Source organism: Corvus cornix, chromosome 2 (genome assembly GCF_000738735.6).
Source record: "Corvus cornix cornix isolate S_Up_H32 chromosome 2, ASM73873v5, whole genome shotgun sequence".
NCBI lineage: Eukaryota > Metazoa > Chordata > Aves > Passeriformes > Corvidae > Corvus > Corvus cornix.
In genome coordinates, this window is record NC_046333.1 from 103,631,675 (window position 1) to 103,647,909 (window position 16,235).

The following is a 16,235-nucleotide window of genomic DNA, read 5'->3' on the forward strand; positions in this document are numbered from 1 at the left end:
TTACAGACCTTGGCAGGGCCAGGTATAATCTTGGTGTTAATGACTTAGGCATGACACCCAAAGCGCCGGATCTGGGAACACTCTTCCCTTTGTCCTCCCTACCATTTTGCCCAAGACAAGTCAGCTGTGAGTGGTTCTGGTTCTTCCCCGCTGTGCTTTGGTCCAGGAAATTCTCACTTTTGTATGGCCATTCCCATTATCCCCAAATGTGTTTGAAAATTTCCCATCCTGAGACAGCTGTGTTCCCAGGAACTGCGACCTCACTTCCCCAGAATTTCAGAGTGGTTGCTCCCTAATCTAAGAGGGAATTTCCACTATCTGGAAACTGCTTTTTCAAACCCCCACCAGCGCAGCTGGATTCTTGTTTCTGTCCCACGCCTCCCAAATGCTGTCCTTCTACGTGTCTAGAGCGCACTTGTGAAGGGGGCTACCAATAGTTTAGATAGAAAAACAAAACACAAAAAAGCCTGAAATTGCTGCGGGCTGTTGAGGGAAGCAGACTGAAAGAATGAGGTGCTCAGGTTTTTTGCGGTCAGCATTGCTCAGGAAGTGCTCGGGAAGCCCAACCGGCCCTATCCTCTGGCTGTTGCACAGAAGTTTGTGGTTTCCCTGGATCTGTCACAGAGTACTCACCCTGTGACATCCTGCCTGAGCTGCCGCTGCCTGCTCGGGGCATTAGTGACCATGTTTAGATGGTTCGGACCGTGTAGCAGTGCCTCCACCAAAGCCTCTCAGCGCCTACTGAGGCAACAGGCTCCTCGTAAGCCTAACAACACGAAACAACGGCATAAAGTAACCTCACAGACTCGCTTTTAGTATTTTCCTTTTTCCCCCAGAAAATAAAAAAAAACCAGCCAAAAAAACCCCCCACAAACCAAGGGCCGTGGCGGGGTGGCAAGAGGAGCTGATGCCTCGCACAGCTCCTCACCTGCCCCGGCCGCCAGCTCCGCGGGCAAGAGGGTCCCGGAGCTCGCTGCCCACCGCCGCCCCCGCGGGCGCTCCGGGCGGGCGGGCGGGCGGAGGCGGGGCGGCGGCGGCTCCAATGGGGAGGAGGGGGGCGGGCCGAGCCGTGCGGTGCCGAGCCGTGCCGAGCTGTGCCGTGCGGTGCCGAGCCGTGCCGTGCCGGCTGCCGGACTCTGACGGGCGCTGCAGGTGGGAGCCCGGCTCCGCGACGGCACGTAACTTCGCCGGGCCGGGGCTGTCCGCGCCAGCCTTCTTTGTGGAGAGAGGCAGGAGCCGCGTCCCTCCCGCGGCGGCGGCAGAGAGCACCTCCCGGGACAGGCTCAGGTGAGGAGCCCCCGCTCCCCTCGCTTCCCCGGCCGCCCTTGCTGCCGCCCTGGCCTGGCTCCGTTCAGCGGGGCCCGTGGGTCGCGATGCGCAGCGGGACCGCCGAGCTGTCCTTGGCTTGAGGTCAGCGGGGAGGGCCGAGGGGCGTGCGCTGCCCCCGCGGGGCGCGCTGCCGCTGCGCATCGCTCCGCGCCGCTGCGCGGGGAGGGAGGGCTGGGGCGGCAGGGCTGCGGCGCGGGGGCGTCTCTTCGCCTCTTTCCATTCCCCTCTCCGCTTTTTTCCTTTTGGCTGTACGGGCTGTCCCGTGACCCCACTCGTCCCCGCCGTGGGTCGTTTCGGGGGTCCCCGGGCAGGGTTTGCCCCCGCTCCGGTGTCGGGGCGGACTTGCTGCCCGCGGTGCGGCGCGGGATGCGCGGCGCCAGGCGGTGCGGTGCGGGAGTGCCGCAGGCGGGGTACGGCTCTTGCCGGACCCTGTCCCTCAGCTGCCCTTCCCGCCTTCCTGCCCTCCGCGGAACGCAGCATCTCCCGCGGAAGATCCGCCTGGGCGCTGGGACGCGGCGGCGCCCGCAAAGTTACGGGCGGTGCGCGGCGGGGGTGGGTTGCGGGGGCGCGGAGGGGCCGTGCTGCGCAAGCCGGAGCGCGGCCAGCGGAGCATCCGCTGGTAAGCCCAGCCGCTGCTGATGGGGCGCTGAAGCTCCTTTTTGGGGCTTGGGGCCAGTCCTGATGAAGCCGCAAGGTTTTGCGGGCGGCGGGGGTCGGTGTGGCTTTAGCGTTAAAAATGTTTGATAGTGGAGATTAATGAGGTGTTCCCCACCTCCCCTCCCCCTTTTCTCTACCTTTTCGGATGTTTAAAAAAAAAACCCGAACTGCTCAGCTGGCGACATTTACATTTCTGTAGTAGCAGCAATTCATTAGAAAAGTGATAGTAGCAGGAAAATTAAAAGTAGTAGTAATGGAGCCCTGGGGGTGGTTGCAGATAGCGCCGAGGGACTGTAGCCCCCCCGCTCCCCGGCAGTGGACAGCGCCATGGGGGAGCCGGGGGCGTTCGGGAGCCTGTGGGAATGCGGGGGGCTGGGAGCGCAGGGTGCAATGCAGAACTGGAAGCGCCGAAACTCTGCATTTTGTGCATAGTTCAGTGCTGGGTGGCCATTTTTCTAATTTTTTTCTTGTCAGGCTGTTGGACCCCCAAAATGCTCATTTGGGACTTGAAAAAACATCCTGTCAGGCTCCCCAGCCCTTTTGCTAGGGCTGTTTCAATGCCAAATACTTGCATTTTTGTATTCCAAACGGGTGATCCTTCGTCAAGCTTTAAACCACGTTAAGATGCAGCTAACCATTTGTGAGGAGGATCTTTTTTCCCCCTTCTCTCTGGAGTTTGCATGTTTGTTCCTCTGTTATTTCCAGGGAAGGATTTAGTCCCTAGTATGATGGCTGAAATGGTGGCACGCAATTCAGTGTGCTGCCAGATGCTTACCTTCTTTCAGAGTTTGGGATAGGCTCAGGCAGTATTAAAAGCTTGCTAAGAGGATACTGTTATATGGTTTCCTCCATTTTTGGGATCTGTTAGAAGCAGTCTAAAAATACTGGATCATCATCCCTCACACTTGCAACTACAACATTTTCAAAGAACTGTTCTTAGATATGCACTTTTATTTCCCCCTCCCTTTTCTAACCTTGCAAATTATCAGTCCTGGTACTTAATAGAGAGCTACTCTTGTATCCTTGTTCTTGTAACTTGAAGGTATCACTATTGATTCTGAATTGACCAGTTTTTAACATCAAATCTTCATTATTACACAGGGTTGAGTATTTTAACTTGCTGAAGAGATACTCCCTAATGTTCCTAGAAGCACCCAATGTTTGCCAAGTCCACAAACGTGTGCAGTTCGCACAAATTTGTCCAGAAAATGGCCTTTTCTTTGGCTTCTTTTTCAATTGGGAAATAAATTATCACTACCTCAGTACTACTCCTGTCCTTCCTGCAGCAGCATTTATTTCAGCATATGAAGTTTCTTGAAGTCCCTTGCTCAAATATTGGTTGCACATTACTGCCCAGAACTAGCTTAGGAAGGCACTTTACTATCTCATGCAACCTTATCTGCCATTCCACAACTTCATAACAAACCCATTGGAACATGAAATGACCTTGGAAAGGTATCTTTCAATCTGACACGAAGCATTCTCTTAACGGGGAACAGCACTGCTCCACGAAGAGCTGATGTTTTCAAATTGATGCTTCTAAACTGATTTTATTTATTTTTTTTAAGAGGGAAGGGAGATGGGTGGAATATTGAATTGGAAAGGAAAATATTTTTTTAAAAACAAACCCACTCAGCTGAAGTTGAAGCACCACTCAGATGAAGAAGGAGGTGTATTAAGAATGTACGTGCAATGGTGACACTTAAGTCTTGGGTGAAAACAAGTCTTTAATTTTAATCAAAGGAGAACAGCATTTCCTCTGCCAGTTCTGATTTGCTCATTCATAAGATCTTCAAAAGCCCAAATTATTAGTAGGGCTAACTGAAATCTGGTTGGGTGTGTTAAATGGAGAAAAGAAGTGGTGAAGTCTGAAGGAAGCTTTACATTTAGTTGCATTGTTCTTGACATCATAATGTGATGCTTCTATATGGAAAATATTCCAGGACCCTTTCAGTCCCCAAAATGCTGCTCCTCTGGAAAGGCTGCAAGAGCACTTGAGAATCAGCAGCAGTCAAAGGGGAGTCTTGCAGCTGTTGAGGGAATTAATGGAGGGGGTGCCTGGCCAGTAAGCTAAATGGGATTTTGGCCCGGATGCTGGACTTGACACATCAGGCCTTGCAAAAGGGTGGTGAGTGATTCTGTGCCCATGGTGTCCTTACCTCTCAGGAAGATGGTGCCTCCTGTAGAGCAGTGCTAGGGAGCTCAGGATATGAGTGCCACCTGCTGGGTGATGAGCCACTTTATATCAATTATACATCATTTATACATATGCATGTTGCATTTGTGTTTACATACATATGCAATGTTTATGTATGTGTTTATTTGCATACAGGTGTACAACTTTTCCACAGACGTGTTCTCGGGTGAACCTGGGAAACCTTGCTAAGACCTGAAGTTTCTCACCTTCTGAGGACTTAGCACAGCTTGTGTTTGGTGACACTCAAATAGCACTTGGGCTTTGTATTTCAGGGGTAAAGGGGAAATTTTGATGCTGCTGACATTTAATGCTGCCTTTGCTTTACTGAAGGCAAGTGGGAATTTTCAGCTGTGTAGCTCATGGCTCATGGTGTGGTAAACTTTCACAAGCACCTCAATGGTAAGATAGCAGACTGGTGAGGTAGACCTGAAATGGAGGCCCAACAAACCAAATTCAACTTTGTCATGTATCACTTAAATGTAAAATCTTCATGGCACTGCTGATTTAATCTTTTTTTCATCTTAACCCATGTATGTCCGAAAGTTTTATGAGCATCCCATCAGGATATGAAATATTACTTCTCATTTAAATTAACTGAAGATCTATAGAACTTGCAGAACATTGCTGGACTTGGTTTTTTTTCCATTTTAAAGAATATGTTTCTCATATCCACTGTCGAACGTTTGCATAGAAGAGTAAAATTTAAAAGTTTGATTCTGATCTAGAATTGCTACTGGAGGTGACACAATAAATCCAAATCTGGCATCATTCCCAGCAATGGCTTTCCAATTTCCACCAGTGTCCATCTTTCCTAGCCTGCTGGGGCATTGGCTGGAATGCTGTTTGAACACCAGTTTGATTCAGCTGGATACAGAGTGATATCAGTTGCAGCACCAAGGCTTGTAGTTGTTCTGCATAGTACTGTCAGAATTAGGGAAATATGCGTACCCCTGGTTTTTGGGGCTTTGTTGGACAGCTAACCTCATTAAGGCTTTACTGCTTACTTATTTTGTGGTGTGCCAGATGAGTCTTTTACCCTGTCTGTGGGTTAGGAATGAGTCCAAGCTGAACTATAAAAGTTTTCAGGAAACTGTCAAATGCTTTCAGCTGGAAAACCTATATTGATGTACTCTTGTGATAAATGGATAAAATGCTTCACATGGTTTTGAAAGTATATTCCACCACTTGAGATCTGTACTCTCAAGAGTGCATAACAGTCAGGAATGACTTGATGGAGCAAAAAGAAAGTAGTGTAATTGCAGAGTTCATCTTAAAGTGTGATTCTAGCAAAAAAAAAGACTCCTGCCATATCAAGAGGGATTACAAGACAGGCTTTTGAGGAAGGGGACTCAATAATAATGCATAACTCAAGTTCACTGTCCCCTAAAACATTCACAGTTAATTTGATGCTTGACAAATTGTGATTTCAGTGTCTGGTGAAGAAGCAATTGACCCTAAAATTGCTGCCTGAAGCCGAACCAACGTTTTCAGTTTCATAACCAGCGTCATGCAAAAATAGTATGTGAAGAGGAACAGGGGAAATGCAGAATGTCCCTGTGGTTTTGCTCTTATGTATCTCTTCTCACCCTGACCCAAGAAATTGGCATGTAGTGTAGGCAGTGGATGCTGCTGCAATGCTCAAGGCAATTTACATCTCATTGGTTCATCCATCCCATTACGGCATATCGTGATATTTTCTTTTCCCCCACAAACCTTCTGAGCTGATGATGGAAAGCTGCCCCTTATAACGTGTCAAACTTCAACAACCACCTCTTGTTTTCACTCAGAAATGTATCTGCAGTATTGTCAATGGACATGCTGCTCTCCTGTCCCCTCCCCATTCTAAATAAACCAGTTCAGCAGCTCTCCTGCGTGAATTCTGCCAGTTCTGAGTCATCCATACATTTTTGTTTTGTTCCTTCCTTGTGTTTTTGCATGCCACGTTTCCCGCCATTCCCGCCTACTCAACATCTGCTTTCATGTGACCTCTCATATCCCGATAACATTAATGTTAAGCTTGCTCCATGCCACCATCAAAATCTCACTTTCAGTAATATGAAGTCCCGTGTTCAGTCAGGTGACTCATTGGCCTTTGCAGTCCTTGGGAGTACCTTGAAGTCATATCTGCTCCAGTAAAAATGTTCTCCCAGGAATCTCAGCTTCCCTGGCAGAGGTAAAAGACAGGTAATATCTTGAGGGCAATCTGTAACTACAGTCACACTGACAGTAATGGTGCATGGTTGCAGCTCTGGGGAAGGACTGGGGTCCACAAGACTGACAAGAGAAATCAGAAATGAAGGCAAATCTTTTGCAATCTCTTTTCCCTTTCCTCTCCAATATTCTTCACATGAAGGTACTGGAAAGGCTCCTACTGTAAAAACACTCCTACAAAAACAGCAACCAAAAAAAAAAGTTGTTTTCTAGCAAAGTGGTAAATATGTGAGTAGTCATCTTCCTTTTTCTGCAGCCTTTCGTGCTGTCTTATTAATGGGCCGTGAAGGCTGAGGAGGAGCTAACTCATAAGCCATTATCCATGGGGTGGGGGGGAGCTGCAAATTAGTTGCTTGTGACAGTTTAGTTTTCTTTTTTGACTCTAACAGATAAATTTGCCTTCATATGGCATGATTTCTGCAGGGATCAAGTAGGAACCACACCAGGGGCTGTGCTGGTGGCTCACTGCTCTCCTGAGTTGCCTTGAGATTTCTGGAGGCGAAAATGCTGCTCTGGCCTCAGGCCCCTTTGCTGTGACCCAGCAGAAGAGCACTGAGTTGTGAGGATGACTGTTCCTGAGAACAGTTGGTTTGGAGAATTTGGATGGTCGAAACACGTGAACTGAGAAGATATATCCCAATCTGTTGGAAGCGACTTTGCAATGGCCTCTGGCCTTTTGGCATCTTGTCAGCCTTGGCCTGGTGATCAATCTGATGGTCACGGAGCTGCTGGGAGATGATGACAGCATTTCCTTCACTGCCTCCTTTCCTTTCGTCGCAGGCTTCAGCACTCTCCTCGCCTTCTTGTCTGTGCTCAGGACCTTGTGCACTTCCTGAACTTGCACATGCAATTGATTTCTCTAGTCAAAAGAAGAGCATGCCTTTGTCTGCCCTTACATACACACATGCAGTTTGTTTAGGTTAACCCACAGCAATTGGCATTTTGTACCGATCTCTTTGAAGCATTTCCTCTCCAAAGGAATAATAATGATAAAACCCCAACCAAACAGAAGAGCAAAAAAAAAAAACAAACCCAAACGCTAAATTGGTCGACTGTTTTGGAACAGTTGCCAAAAGAAATCAATGCTGAGCCTGGGAAAGCTGTAAAATTCTTTCTTGGGTTTTTATTAGTAGGAGAGAAGTGACACACACTGGGTTTGGTCACTCAGACACTGTTCAAAGTCCAAATTGAAAAAAACAATTATTTCAGCTTGGGTGTTCTTGACGGCTTGCAGATGTGTAACAGAGTGTAGATGTTCAGCTGTGGGGCAAGCTGCAGGCCCCCTTAATTGCAAAGAATAAATTACCAATCCCCCATCCTTGACTGAGGATTCTGAAGCTGAGCAGTTGCTGTGGTGGCTTTGCCTTACTTCCTTGCCAAATGTTACCTCTCCTCTTCAAGGATTTTAAAATGTCAGCAGAATAAGAGAAAATAATATACCTTTTCCTATGTGTGATATTGCACACCTGTTACTGCCTGATGGGGGAGGTGCAGTAGAAGGTTTGTTTTTTCTTAAATATACATTTTCCCCCCTCACAAAATGTTCCTTATGAGGTCAGTCTTGACAGATCTTTATTAGACTGTAATTATTATTCTTTTATTAACATTGATATTGTGGGGGGTTTTATTTCTTTTTACAGTAAATTGGAGGGCGGGGGGGTTGTTTCTCTTAAGTCCATTTAATGAGTTACCTGAAACTTTTGGGGTTTTTTGCTTTTACAGAAAGCAGTGGTGTTGTGTTTTGAATCTCAAGAGGTTTTTTTTTTTTTCTTCTTTTTCCCTTCATTCTCCTGCTGATGGCTATGACTGTGCTGAAACCATGGACTTCACAAACGATGAACGGCTGCCTCCTGGAATATGGATAATCTTGGTGAGTCTGCAAAATGAGTTTCACTTACTTGGGAGTAAGTGAAAGCTTACTTGGGAGAAAGAAGATGAATGTTATGTATTGGAAGTTGTGCTTGATGAAAGCTAAGGCCATGTTTGCAGTGTTGGTTTTGTCAAAGCAACAGGCAAAGCTTACTGAATTTCAACTTATTTTTGATGGAGTGTTTTTTTTTTTTTTTTCTTATTCTGTTTTATCACTGGCAAAGGTGAAGGAATTAACATGCACTGGATTAATTTGAAATAGTGTCATGTTATGAGATTGAGTGTTATTGCCTTTGTAATAATTTTAAAATTACTTTTCTGTAAGACATACTGTGAAGCAACAGCTTAGAACATTTTAATTTTTCTTTTCTGGCTTATTCAGTTGTTTCTGCAAATAGTTCAGACAGAAGATGATTAATTCATTGGATGGCTTTTTTAGAAAAGCACTGTGTCATTCTCCTTACTGCTCCTAATAGTGATGTTGCCTGTGGTGTGAACTTTTAAGAGATGATGTGTTGATGGTGTGTTTGCATTAAATATTGTGAACGAATTTTCCATGAAAAGGTCTTCCATCCCAAGTAGTCTCTAGTGAGGTTTCTTTTTTTAAAAATAAAAAAGCACAAAGCTTTGTCATGGTCATACTCTTTCCTTGTGTGCAGGCACCTAACCTGCAGAATATTCATCTGGTGTATCTGCTGTTGCTCCCCGAGGAGGAGGTTTTGGCGTTTTGGGCTTTATTGTCAATAAAGGTGACTGGACAGCTGCACGGAAAACATTTGCTTTGAATTTATCAACTTGGAGATCTGCTCCAGGAGCATGGTTGGAGGTGGTAGTATTTACCCAGTGTTGTCTGGAGGAGTACAAAAGCTGCCTCTGAGCACTGATGGGAGGTGGTTGGCAGCTTAGCAGCCTGGGATTTATCTCTGAGCTATTTAGACCTAGCAGGAGTGACTCGTTACTACTAATAGGTTTAATTAGGGAAAACAACTTGCTTCACCTCTCACTTGTGTGGTGACAACCTCGTTTATGCACAGCCTTAAGTTTCAAGGGACAAGACAAATGTGATTTGGGAGTGGGGTTGGCTGTCTGTCCTCTCCCAGAATGATGCGAGCGTTCCTGGTGTGGTGATGGCCCTATCCTCGGTAAGGTGTGGGAGTGAGCGTAGGGCTGGCTCTGGCTACTTGCTGACAGATTGTGGCTGGGTTTAGCTGTACACACCCCTTCAGGGGGGAGGGGGAAGGTTGACGCTGGCTCTCTTTCCCTCTCCTCCTCCTTTTCCAGTCTCTTGAGTGTGCACAGTTTGTGTCACCTGCGTTCTTGCGCTAGTGTAAAGAGCCGGAGACCAAAAGATGGACCTCAAACTTAGGAGTTTCTTATCAGGGACAGATTTAGAGAAAATCTGAGATAAAACCTGGTATTTTGCTTTCGAGCATTTCTGAAGTATTGTTGCTTAATCCTTTTTATTGATCCATAGCTTATGCCGGAAAGCTGTTGCTCAGGGCAATTTCCAGAGTCCTGGAGGATAATGGCATTAATCACATATCATATGACCTTTCAGGCAGCATGAACATGTGTTGCACTGCTGCATTTACCTCCTCTCTTAGTTCTGGTTATGTCTCTTACTCCTCCACTGCATGGCTTAGGAGAGCAGTTAAGAAGCCTTCTGCATGACTGGTACTGGGTGATTTGGTAACTGCGTAGCAGTAAGGTCTGTAAGGTGACTGCTGATGTGGATTGTTGTCCTTTGATGTGCTAAGGAACCTTGAGGAGCCTGAAAAAGTAACAGCTTCTGGGCCCAGGAAGCAATGCATATTTACTGTGATGGACACACGGCTCAAAACTCTTTGAGTCTGAAGACTAGCAGAGTGCATTCCTCATAGCTTTGCTCCAGCATGTATCTTGCTTTTTTGGCCTATTTTGTAATCTACATGAATAATTGGCTCTCATGTTGCACCTATATAAAGAGATGCTTCTTCGATATCTGGAAATGCAGTAATGAGTGCTGAAGTGCTGCCATCACCATGGCACATCAGGGAAAGTTTGATGTGATCACATGGGTGAGCATTTCCACCCAAGTTTTATTCTTAGATTTGTTTTTCACTTTCACTCTGATTTGGTTATATTTGAATTTTTGGCAAATGCTGTTAGCAAAGTTAAAATCTGAAACAGCAATCTAAATCACAGAGCAAAGTGTACTTTGCATAAACAGATAAATAGCAGAGCTGAAAGTATAAGGAGTGATTTCTTTTCACTAAAAGAGTGACATCATTCCAAGCTCATCTCAGTGGTGGAAGGCCAAGAGACAGTGGATACCAGTTGAAATGAGAGAAGTTCACACTGGTTACAAGGGTAAAATGTTTTCTGTCTGAGGACAGACAGCTGCATAGGGGCACAGGTTGCCTGGGGAGGCTGTGCCGTCTCCATCCTTGGGAGATTTCAGGACGTGACTGAACAAAGCCCTGAGCTGGATCTCACCGCTGGCCCTACTCGGAGCAGAAGCCTGGACCAGAGACCTTGTGGGGTCCCTCCTAGCTGAATTATCTTGTGATCCATTAAAAACCACTTGAATTTAGAGGGATTTTTATGCTGGGAAAAAGAGTAAAGCTGGAATCATTAAGTGTCATGGTCATGGAGGGTGTTGTGGTAACAGCAAGCTGGTGGTGGCTGCTGTAAGATGAAAAGGGATGTAGCATCTGGGCAGGCTCATTCTGGAGGGCTGTCTGGGGCTGTCTGTGAGTGTTCATTGCTTTTGGTTTTTAATTGAGCAAAGCAATTAAAACCTGGCACTTGCTGCTTCTGAAGAAGCTGTATGCGGTTTGTTTTATGCCAATGGTAGCTGTATAACTAGTCTCTAAAATTTTGGAAATAATCAGTTGACTTTTGTTTATATTGGTTAACACACCACTTACCTTGTGTGAGGAGACTTCAGGAGAAGTAAATTCTTCATGCAGAATATTTCCAGTCTTTCAGGGGTTTTTTGTTTAGTGGGTTTTGGTTTTTTTTTTTAGTGATTGATATGTGGCTATTTGCAGTCTTTCGAAAATTGTGTGGGAGTGCAAATAGGAGGTGGATGAAAATCTGTGGGAGGATCGGACTGCACGTGAGCCAGCTCCCCAAGGTGATGTAGGTGCTCATGGGTGGTTATGTGAACCTAAACAGTGCCTCTGTAGAGGGAGAGAAGAAAGAAGCAGTTAAGGTACTGACACAACCTTGCAGGATGAAAGAGGTGAATCTGTAAAGAGGAGTGTGGATAGGTCAGAGGACCAAAGCACTGCTAATGGTTTACACAACCCTCCAAGTGTGTTTGTCTCTGTGCTTTCAGGAAGATGGCTTGCAACATTGGAGTTAGTCTGGCAAACACTTGAAAGTAAACAGAAAATGTACAAAATGCGCTGTAAGTGGGATATGCTTTGTGAATGTGCAATTGAATGAACTTAAGTGTTTACCCAATCTCAGTTCTTCTGTTATATTTCTGGTTTTGGTTTTTTGCTTGATTTTTGTTTCTCCTGGAAGGGCATTAGTTTAACTTGCAGATTGACTTTTCTCCTTTGTGTTTGGAGGCAATACAGGTGAATATGGAAAGCAACAGTTAGTAGCTCCAAATGGGATTTAAAAAGTTTTTGCTTATTTTTGCACTTTTTTAACAACTATTCCATCTGCTTCCACCCACATACTTAGTGGGCTGTCATTCTTGTCAGTCGTGCCCCAGCTGCGATGGCATGTGGTTTAGTGGGTGAGCTCCCAGCAAGGCCAGAGTTTTGTCCCTTCCATGTTCTGGGGCTGAAAGCCATCAGGATTATTGCTGTGAGAAACTGGAAGCTTTATATTTTAGGCTTAACTTTACCTTGTTTGTAGGCATGCTGCTCCATGTGTCTGCACAGTGTCTGTTTTCAGAGTTACATTTGTGTAACTGTAGTGGCTTTGTGTCCACTTTCCCTCCAGCATCAGATACCACACTGGGTAATTTGCCTTTTCTTTTAATTTCTTTTATACTTATGCAAAACCTTTGTATTTGTTCTTCTCTGTTTTTTTCACGTAGCTGGTTATTTTCAGCTGTTGCATGGATAATAGTGCTGATGAACAACTATTTATTCTGACACATAAAAGCATAGCCGTAAAGAAAATGAAGCAGGGAAAATTACAGTGGCAAAGGTTCCTAAATTATAGTTGTATAGGAAGACTGTGATAAGGAAGTAGTTAAACATTACTATTTAGTCAAACCTACAACTGTAGCTGGTATTTCAATTGTCTCCTCCTTTTGCTGACACTTAATTTGTGTGGTTGGTGAGATACACTTCCTGCTAATAAAGTCCCTGTTTTATTGAACCAGAAGCTCGTGGAAGTACATGGGTGTGTTCTCCCAGATGGTTTTAGATCAAGTGTCAAACAATTGCTAATTATTTTCAGATCTCGTTGTAAAGGATATGTTAGGTGCTTGCTATTAGGTGCTTACCCACTGTCAAAAAAAACCCAAAAAAACCCCAAAACCAAGACACCAATCAGTCTTCCCATCTGGGAGCAGATACATGTCCAGTTTAGATATACTGGAAGGCAAACATAATGTAATAGGACTGAACCAGGATATTCACAGACTGAAGTATTAATGTTTGAGCTGGCTGTGTGCTTGCTACAGCTGCAAAGCCCATTGCTTTTATGGCTGCAGTATGTTTGCTCACAAGCCCCAGCTCTGACAAACAGATGTGATCATCGTCCTGTGCGTGCTCTTTGTGGGGTCGAGCGGTCACTTGTCAGCGTGATGGTGAGCACAGCCACGATCTCCTAGCAGCAGGTCTCAGGTTTGAAGAGCTTTGCTTGGTTTGAGAGCATCCCAACAGTAACCTGCAAGACCCCAAAGACCAGCTTTCATCCATGAGGATGTGGGACAAAGAAAATGTGCTATGTAGGCCTTTCTCAGAAATAAGGAATGAGTAGGGCCCTTTAGGGAAAAAGAAAACTTCCACTGATCATCACAGACACTGTATTTTCCCTTCTGGAAATAGCCATTAGGATCTGTGTTGGTGGTAGGTAATAACTTCCCTTTGTCTCTCCTCCCAGCCAGTTCATAAAATGCCCTAAGGTAAGCAGGGTTGCTGTGGTTAATTTTGTTTGAGCAGGATGGATAACTGTTTGTGAGCAAAAGGTAGTTTTCAGTGGTAAAGATAACTGCCTTTGTGCTTATCTTAACCTTGATGAAGCTATTACCGTGGGTTTGTTAGAAAAAGAGTGAGGTGAAGGCAGTGGCCTGGACTGAGCAAAGGTTAAAGCAATCAGTGATAGCCTGGCTGTCAGCAGAATTGCATTGCTGGGGAGTGGGTCTGAGGCTTTGCACAACTTTATTGTCTGCTTGGCTTCCAGCTGTTCCTGTAAGCATGTCCTTTCACAAGCTAAGGAAGGGCCAAGGGTTGTCTGCCTGCAATTTCTGCCTGCCCTTTGCATTGGGAGACCAGTCCAGAGTGGGGCCAAAATACTGCAGAACTGGCAGTTGTTTGTGGTGGAGCCTGCGATAAATGGAGTTATCCAGGATCCGTGAGGCTGCTCAGTTTGGATCTTGGCAACTTGGTTCTATATTTTTCTTTTCCTTTCTCACCAGAATAGTTGTACCGAGGTTTGGTGTTGTTGCATTCCTATTTTTAACACCAAAGCTCACTTATCTCTAGTTGAGTGTGTGGTATGTTTCATTTGAGAGAGGCGGCATTTTAGCAAACGTCACAAATGAGCCTTCTTGCTAGAGCTGATTCGAACCAACTGAAAAAGGATTCTTCCTATTTAATTTTAATTTATGTGTGCAAAATTTTCATATAGTCGGAATCAGTACAGTTTATTGTCAAAATGAAGAGATGTCAGACCTGGCCATAGTTCTCTCAACCCAGCGTTATGTTTGTCATATGGTATTACAAAAGTCCACGTGTGCCTAATTTATTTCAAGTATTGTGGGTGTTGTACACCAAACTAATATATCTGTAGAGGAATAAAAATTCCTTTGCAGTTGCCTGGTATTAAAGACTGTCCCTTTATGCAGAGATATAATTGATGGACAGTATATATTTTTGCATTAAGGACAGTCTTTGCAGCTGTTTGAGTCCTGTCATGTTTATGCATTACCAGATATTGCAATAGGCTGTAGGAGTTTGCTGCAAGGAGAGCTTTCATTTTTCAGTCTTGGGAAGTGGGCTCCATCTAGTGTTTAATTTAAAGATTAGTCTCCAGTTCCTTTTCTTAAACGCCCTTGCAGTGTGGATAAAGGACACAGAAGAGGAGTTGTGATAGGCACTGCTTTCTCTTGTGATTATCTAGAGTGAGACTTTTTCCACTACAGTCAGTATGGGAGTGGCAACATGAAACACTGCATCTGTTTTACACGTGCACATGAAGCTAAAATAATTATTTTATAAAATAGCACATGGATAAAAAGAAATTAAACCAGCATGGCAATGATGTGATCCTGGAATATTTTGTGGTTAGTTCCTATATATACTCTCACAGTGTTTGATGTGGCATGTTGGAAACCAGCCTGTTCATCTACAAAATCAAAATTAGAAAACTAATTGTGGAGTTCTTTTAAGAAGTAATGAATTTTGAGATGTGTATTGGATATTAATATCCAGTCAAAGGACTATGTTCCAATATGTAATGCTTCTCTAAAGAAGCGTGTTATATTTCAATGTTTATTTTTATTGTTTTCTCAATATTTCAGTTTTTGTAATATTTAACCCTCTGTCAGATGCTACTTAATTTTTTTTTTTTATTAAAAGGGGTATCACATTCTGAACTATTTTTAACTTGAATAGAAAAGTATTTGATAGTTACTCTGTCATGTCTCCAGTGCCCTGATAATAATTGCTCTGAAACAGAGACAAGAAGCACCAATAAGAATTTTTTGGGTTTTTTTTGAAACTGGAGCAGTTTGAGAAAGTTTTTAAATACTTAAGACTGAACACAGATTTACTTTCTACACTCCATACTGAAGAAGCAGGAACTCAGAATATTTAGTCAAGCGGGCACAACAGCAAACCTGCAGAGAGGAAAACCTGAGCTGTCTGAGGACTGTTTAGTTATTACTACAGTGGGGTTTTGTCTGGCTGTGATTTTTCCCTTTCCTTAAAGGGACATTTGAGGCCACTTGAACAGGCTTTTACCCTGAGCAGTGTGGCACTTTGCAGCACTTTGAGACTGATGAGGAAAGAGGCAGGTGGGGTGGGCATCATGGCTGGGCTGAGTGTGACTGCATGCCTGAGCCACCAGCCCCTCCCTCCCTGCCTGCATGGGGGTGTTGCAGACCTTTGCCATTACTCAAAGACACAGTGGGGTTGTGAGTGTTGCCCTCACGTTGCTTACACTGAGGGCTGCAGAGCTGCCTGCCCTTGCAAGGTGGAGGAGGTCTCCCACACAAATCCCCAGACAGCTCTCGGCTTATTTTCTGCCAGTTGCCTGAGAAGTGTGGAGCAGAGGCTGGGATCCACGCCTGAGTCATTGGCAAAGAGCCTGTTGTTGTTTCATCTGTAAAATACTTGGGGTCTGGGCTTTCCAGTTGACACTTGTGAGCTGAGTGCAGACAAAGTTAATGGGAAACATCTGGTGCCAGGAGGGAGGGGCGAGATGGTGCCTTGGCCATGTGAAAATGGGGAGCTGTGGCGATGGGGTGCCGGGCTGGCCATGTGTCTGCAGTGTTGGGGAAAGGACCAGGAGCAATGGCTGAAGAGGACAGCCATTGAAATGGGATATGGGTGGTGAAACCCCCCTGAGCATGGGGCACCACTGCCAAGCCCTGGAGCCTCCCAGTGCTGGGTTGTGCTGATTTCACTTGGCTAAGGAAGGCAGCCAGCAGTTGTGGGGAGGGGTTGCTTAAGTGCATATGCATACACACACTTTCTTGACAGCTCATAACTTCTTCTTGTTGCTTTTGTTGCCTTTTTTTTCCTTTAGATTTCGAGATGCTGGTGTACTTGGCAACCTTAAACTTCCCATATAGGTG

At 45.1% G+C, this 16,235-nt stretch overlaps 1 protein-coding gene across 6 annotated transcripts in view; it reads left to right on the forward strand.

Annotated features, from left to right (window-relative positions):
* Nucleotides 1-1,069: 1,069 nt before the first annotated feature.
* The window catches only part of EPB41L3 (erythrocyte membrane protein band 4.1 like 3), a 144,660-nt gene continuing 129,494 nt past the window's right edge, over nt 1,070-16,235 (forward strand). For 5 of the 6 annotated variants that reach the window (XM_039572414.1, XM_039572471.1, XM_039572452.1 and 2 more), the window contains exon 1: nt 7,828-7,894. In XM_039572414.1, coding sequence (XP_039428348.1) covers nt 7,843-7,894 — 52 coding nt within the window. In that variant the 5' untranslated portion in view covers nt 7,828-7,842. Of the gene's footprint in view, nt 1,288-7,827; nt 7,895-16,235 lie in introns of those variants that run through there. The other variant, XM_039572355.1, reaches the window with a different exon arrangement.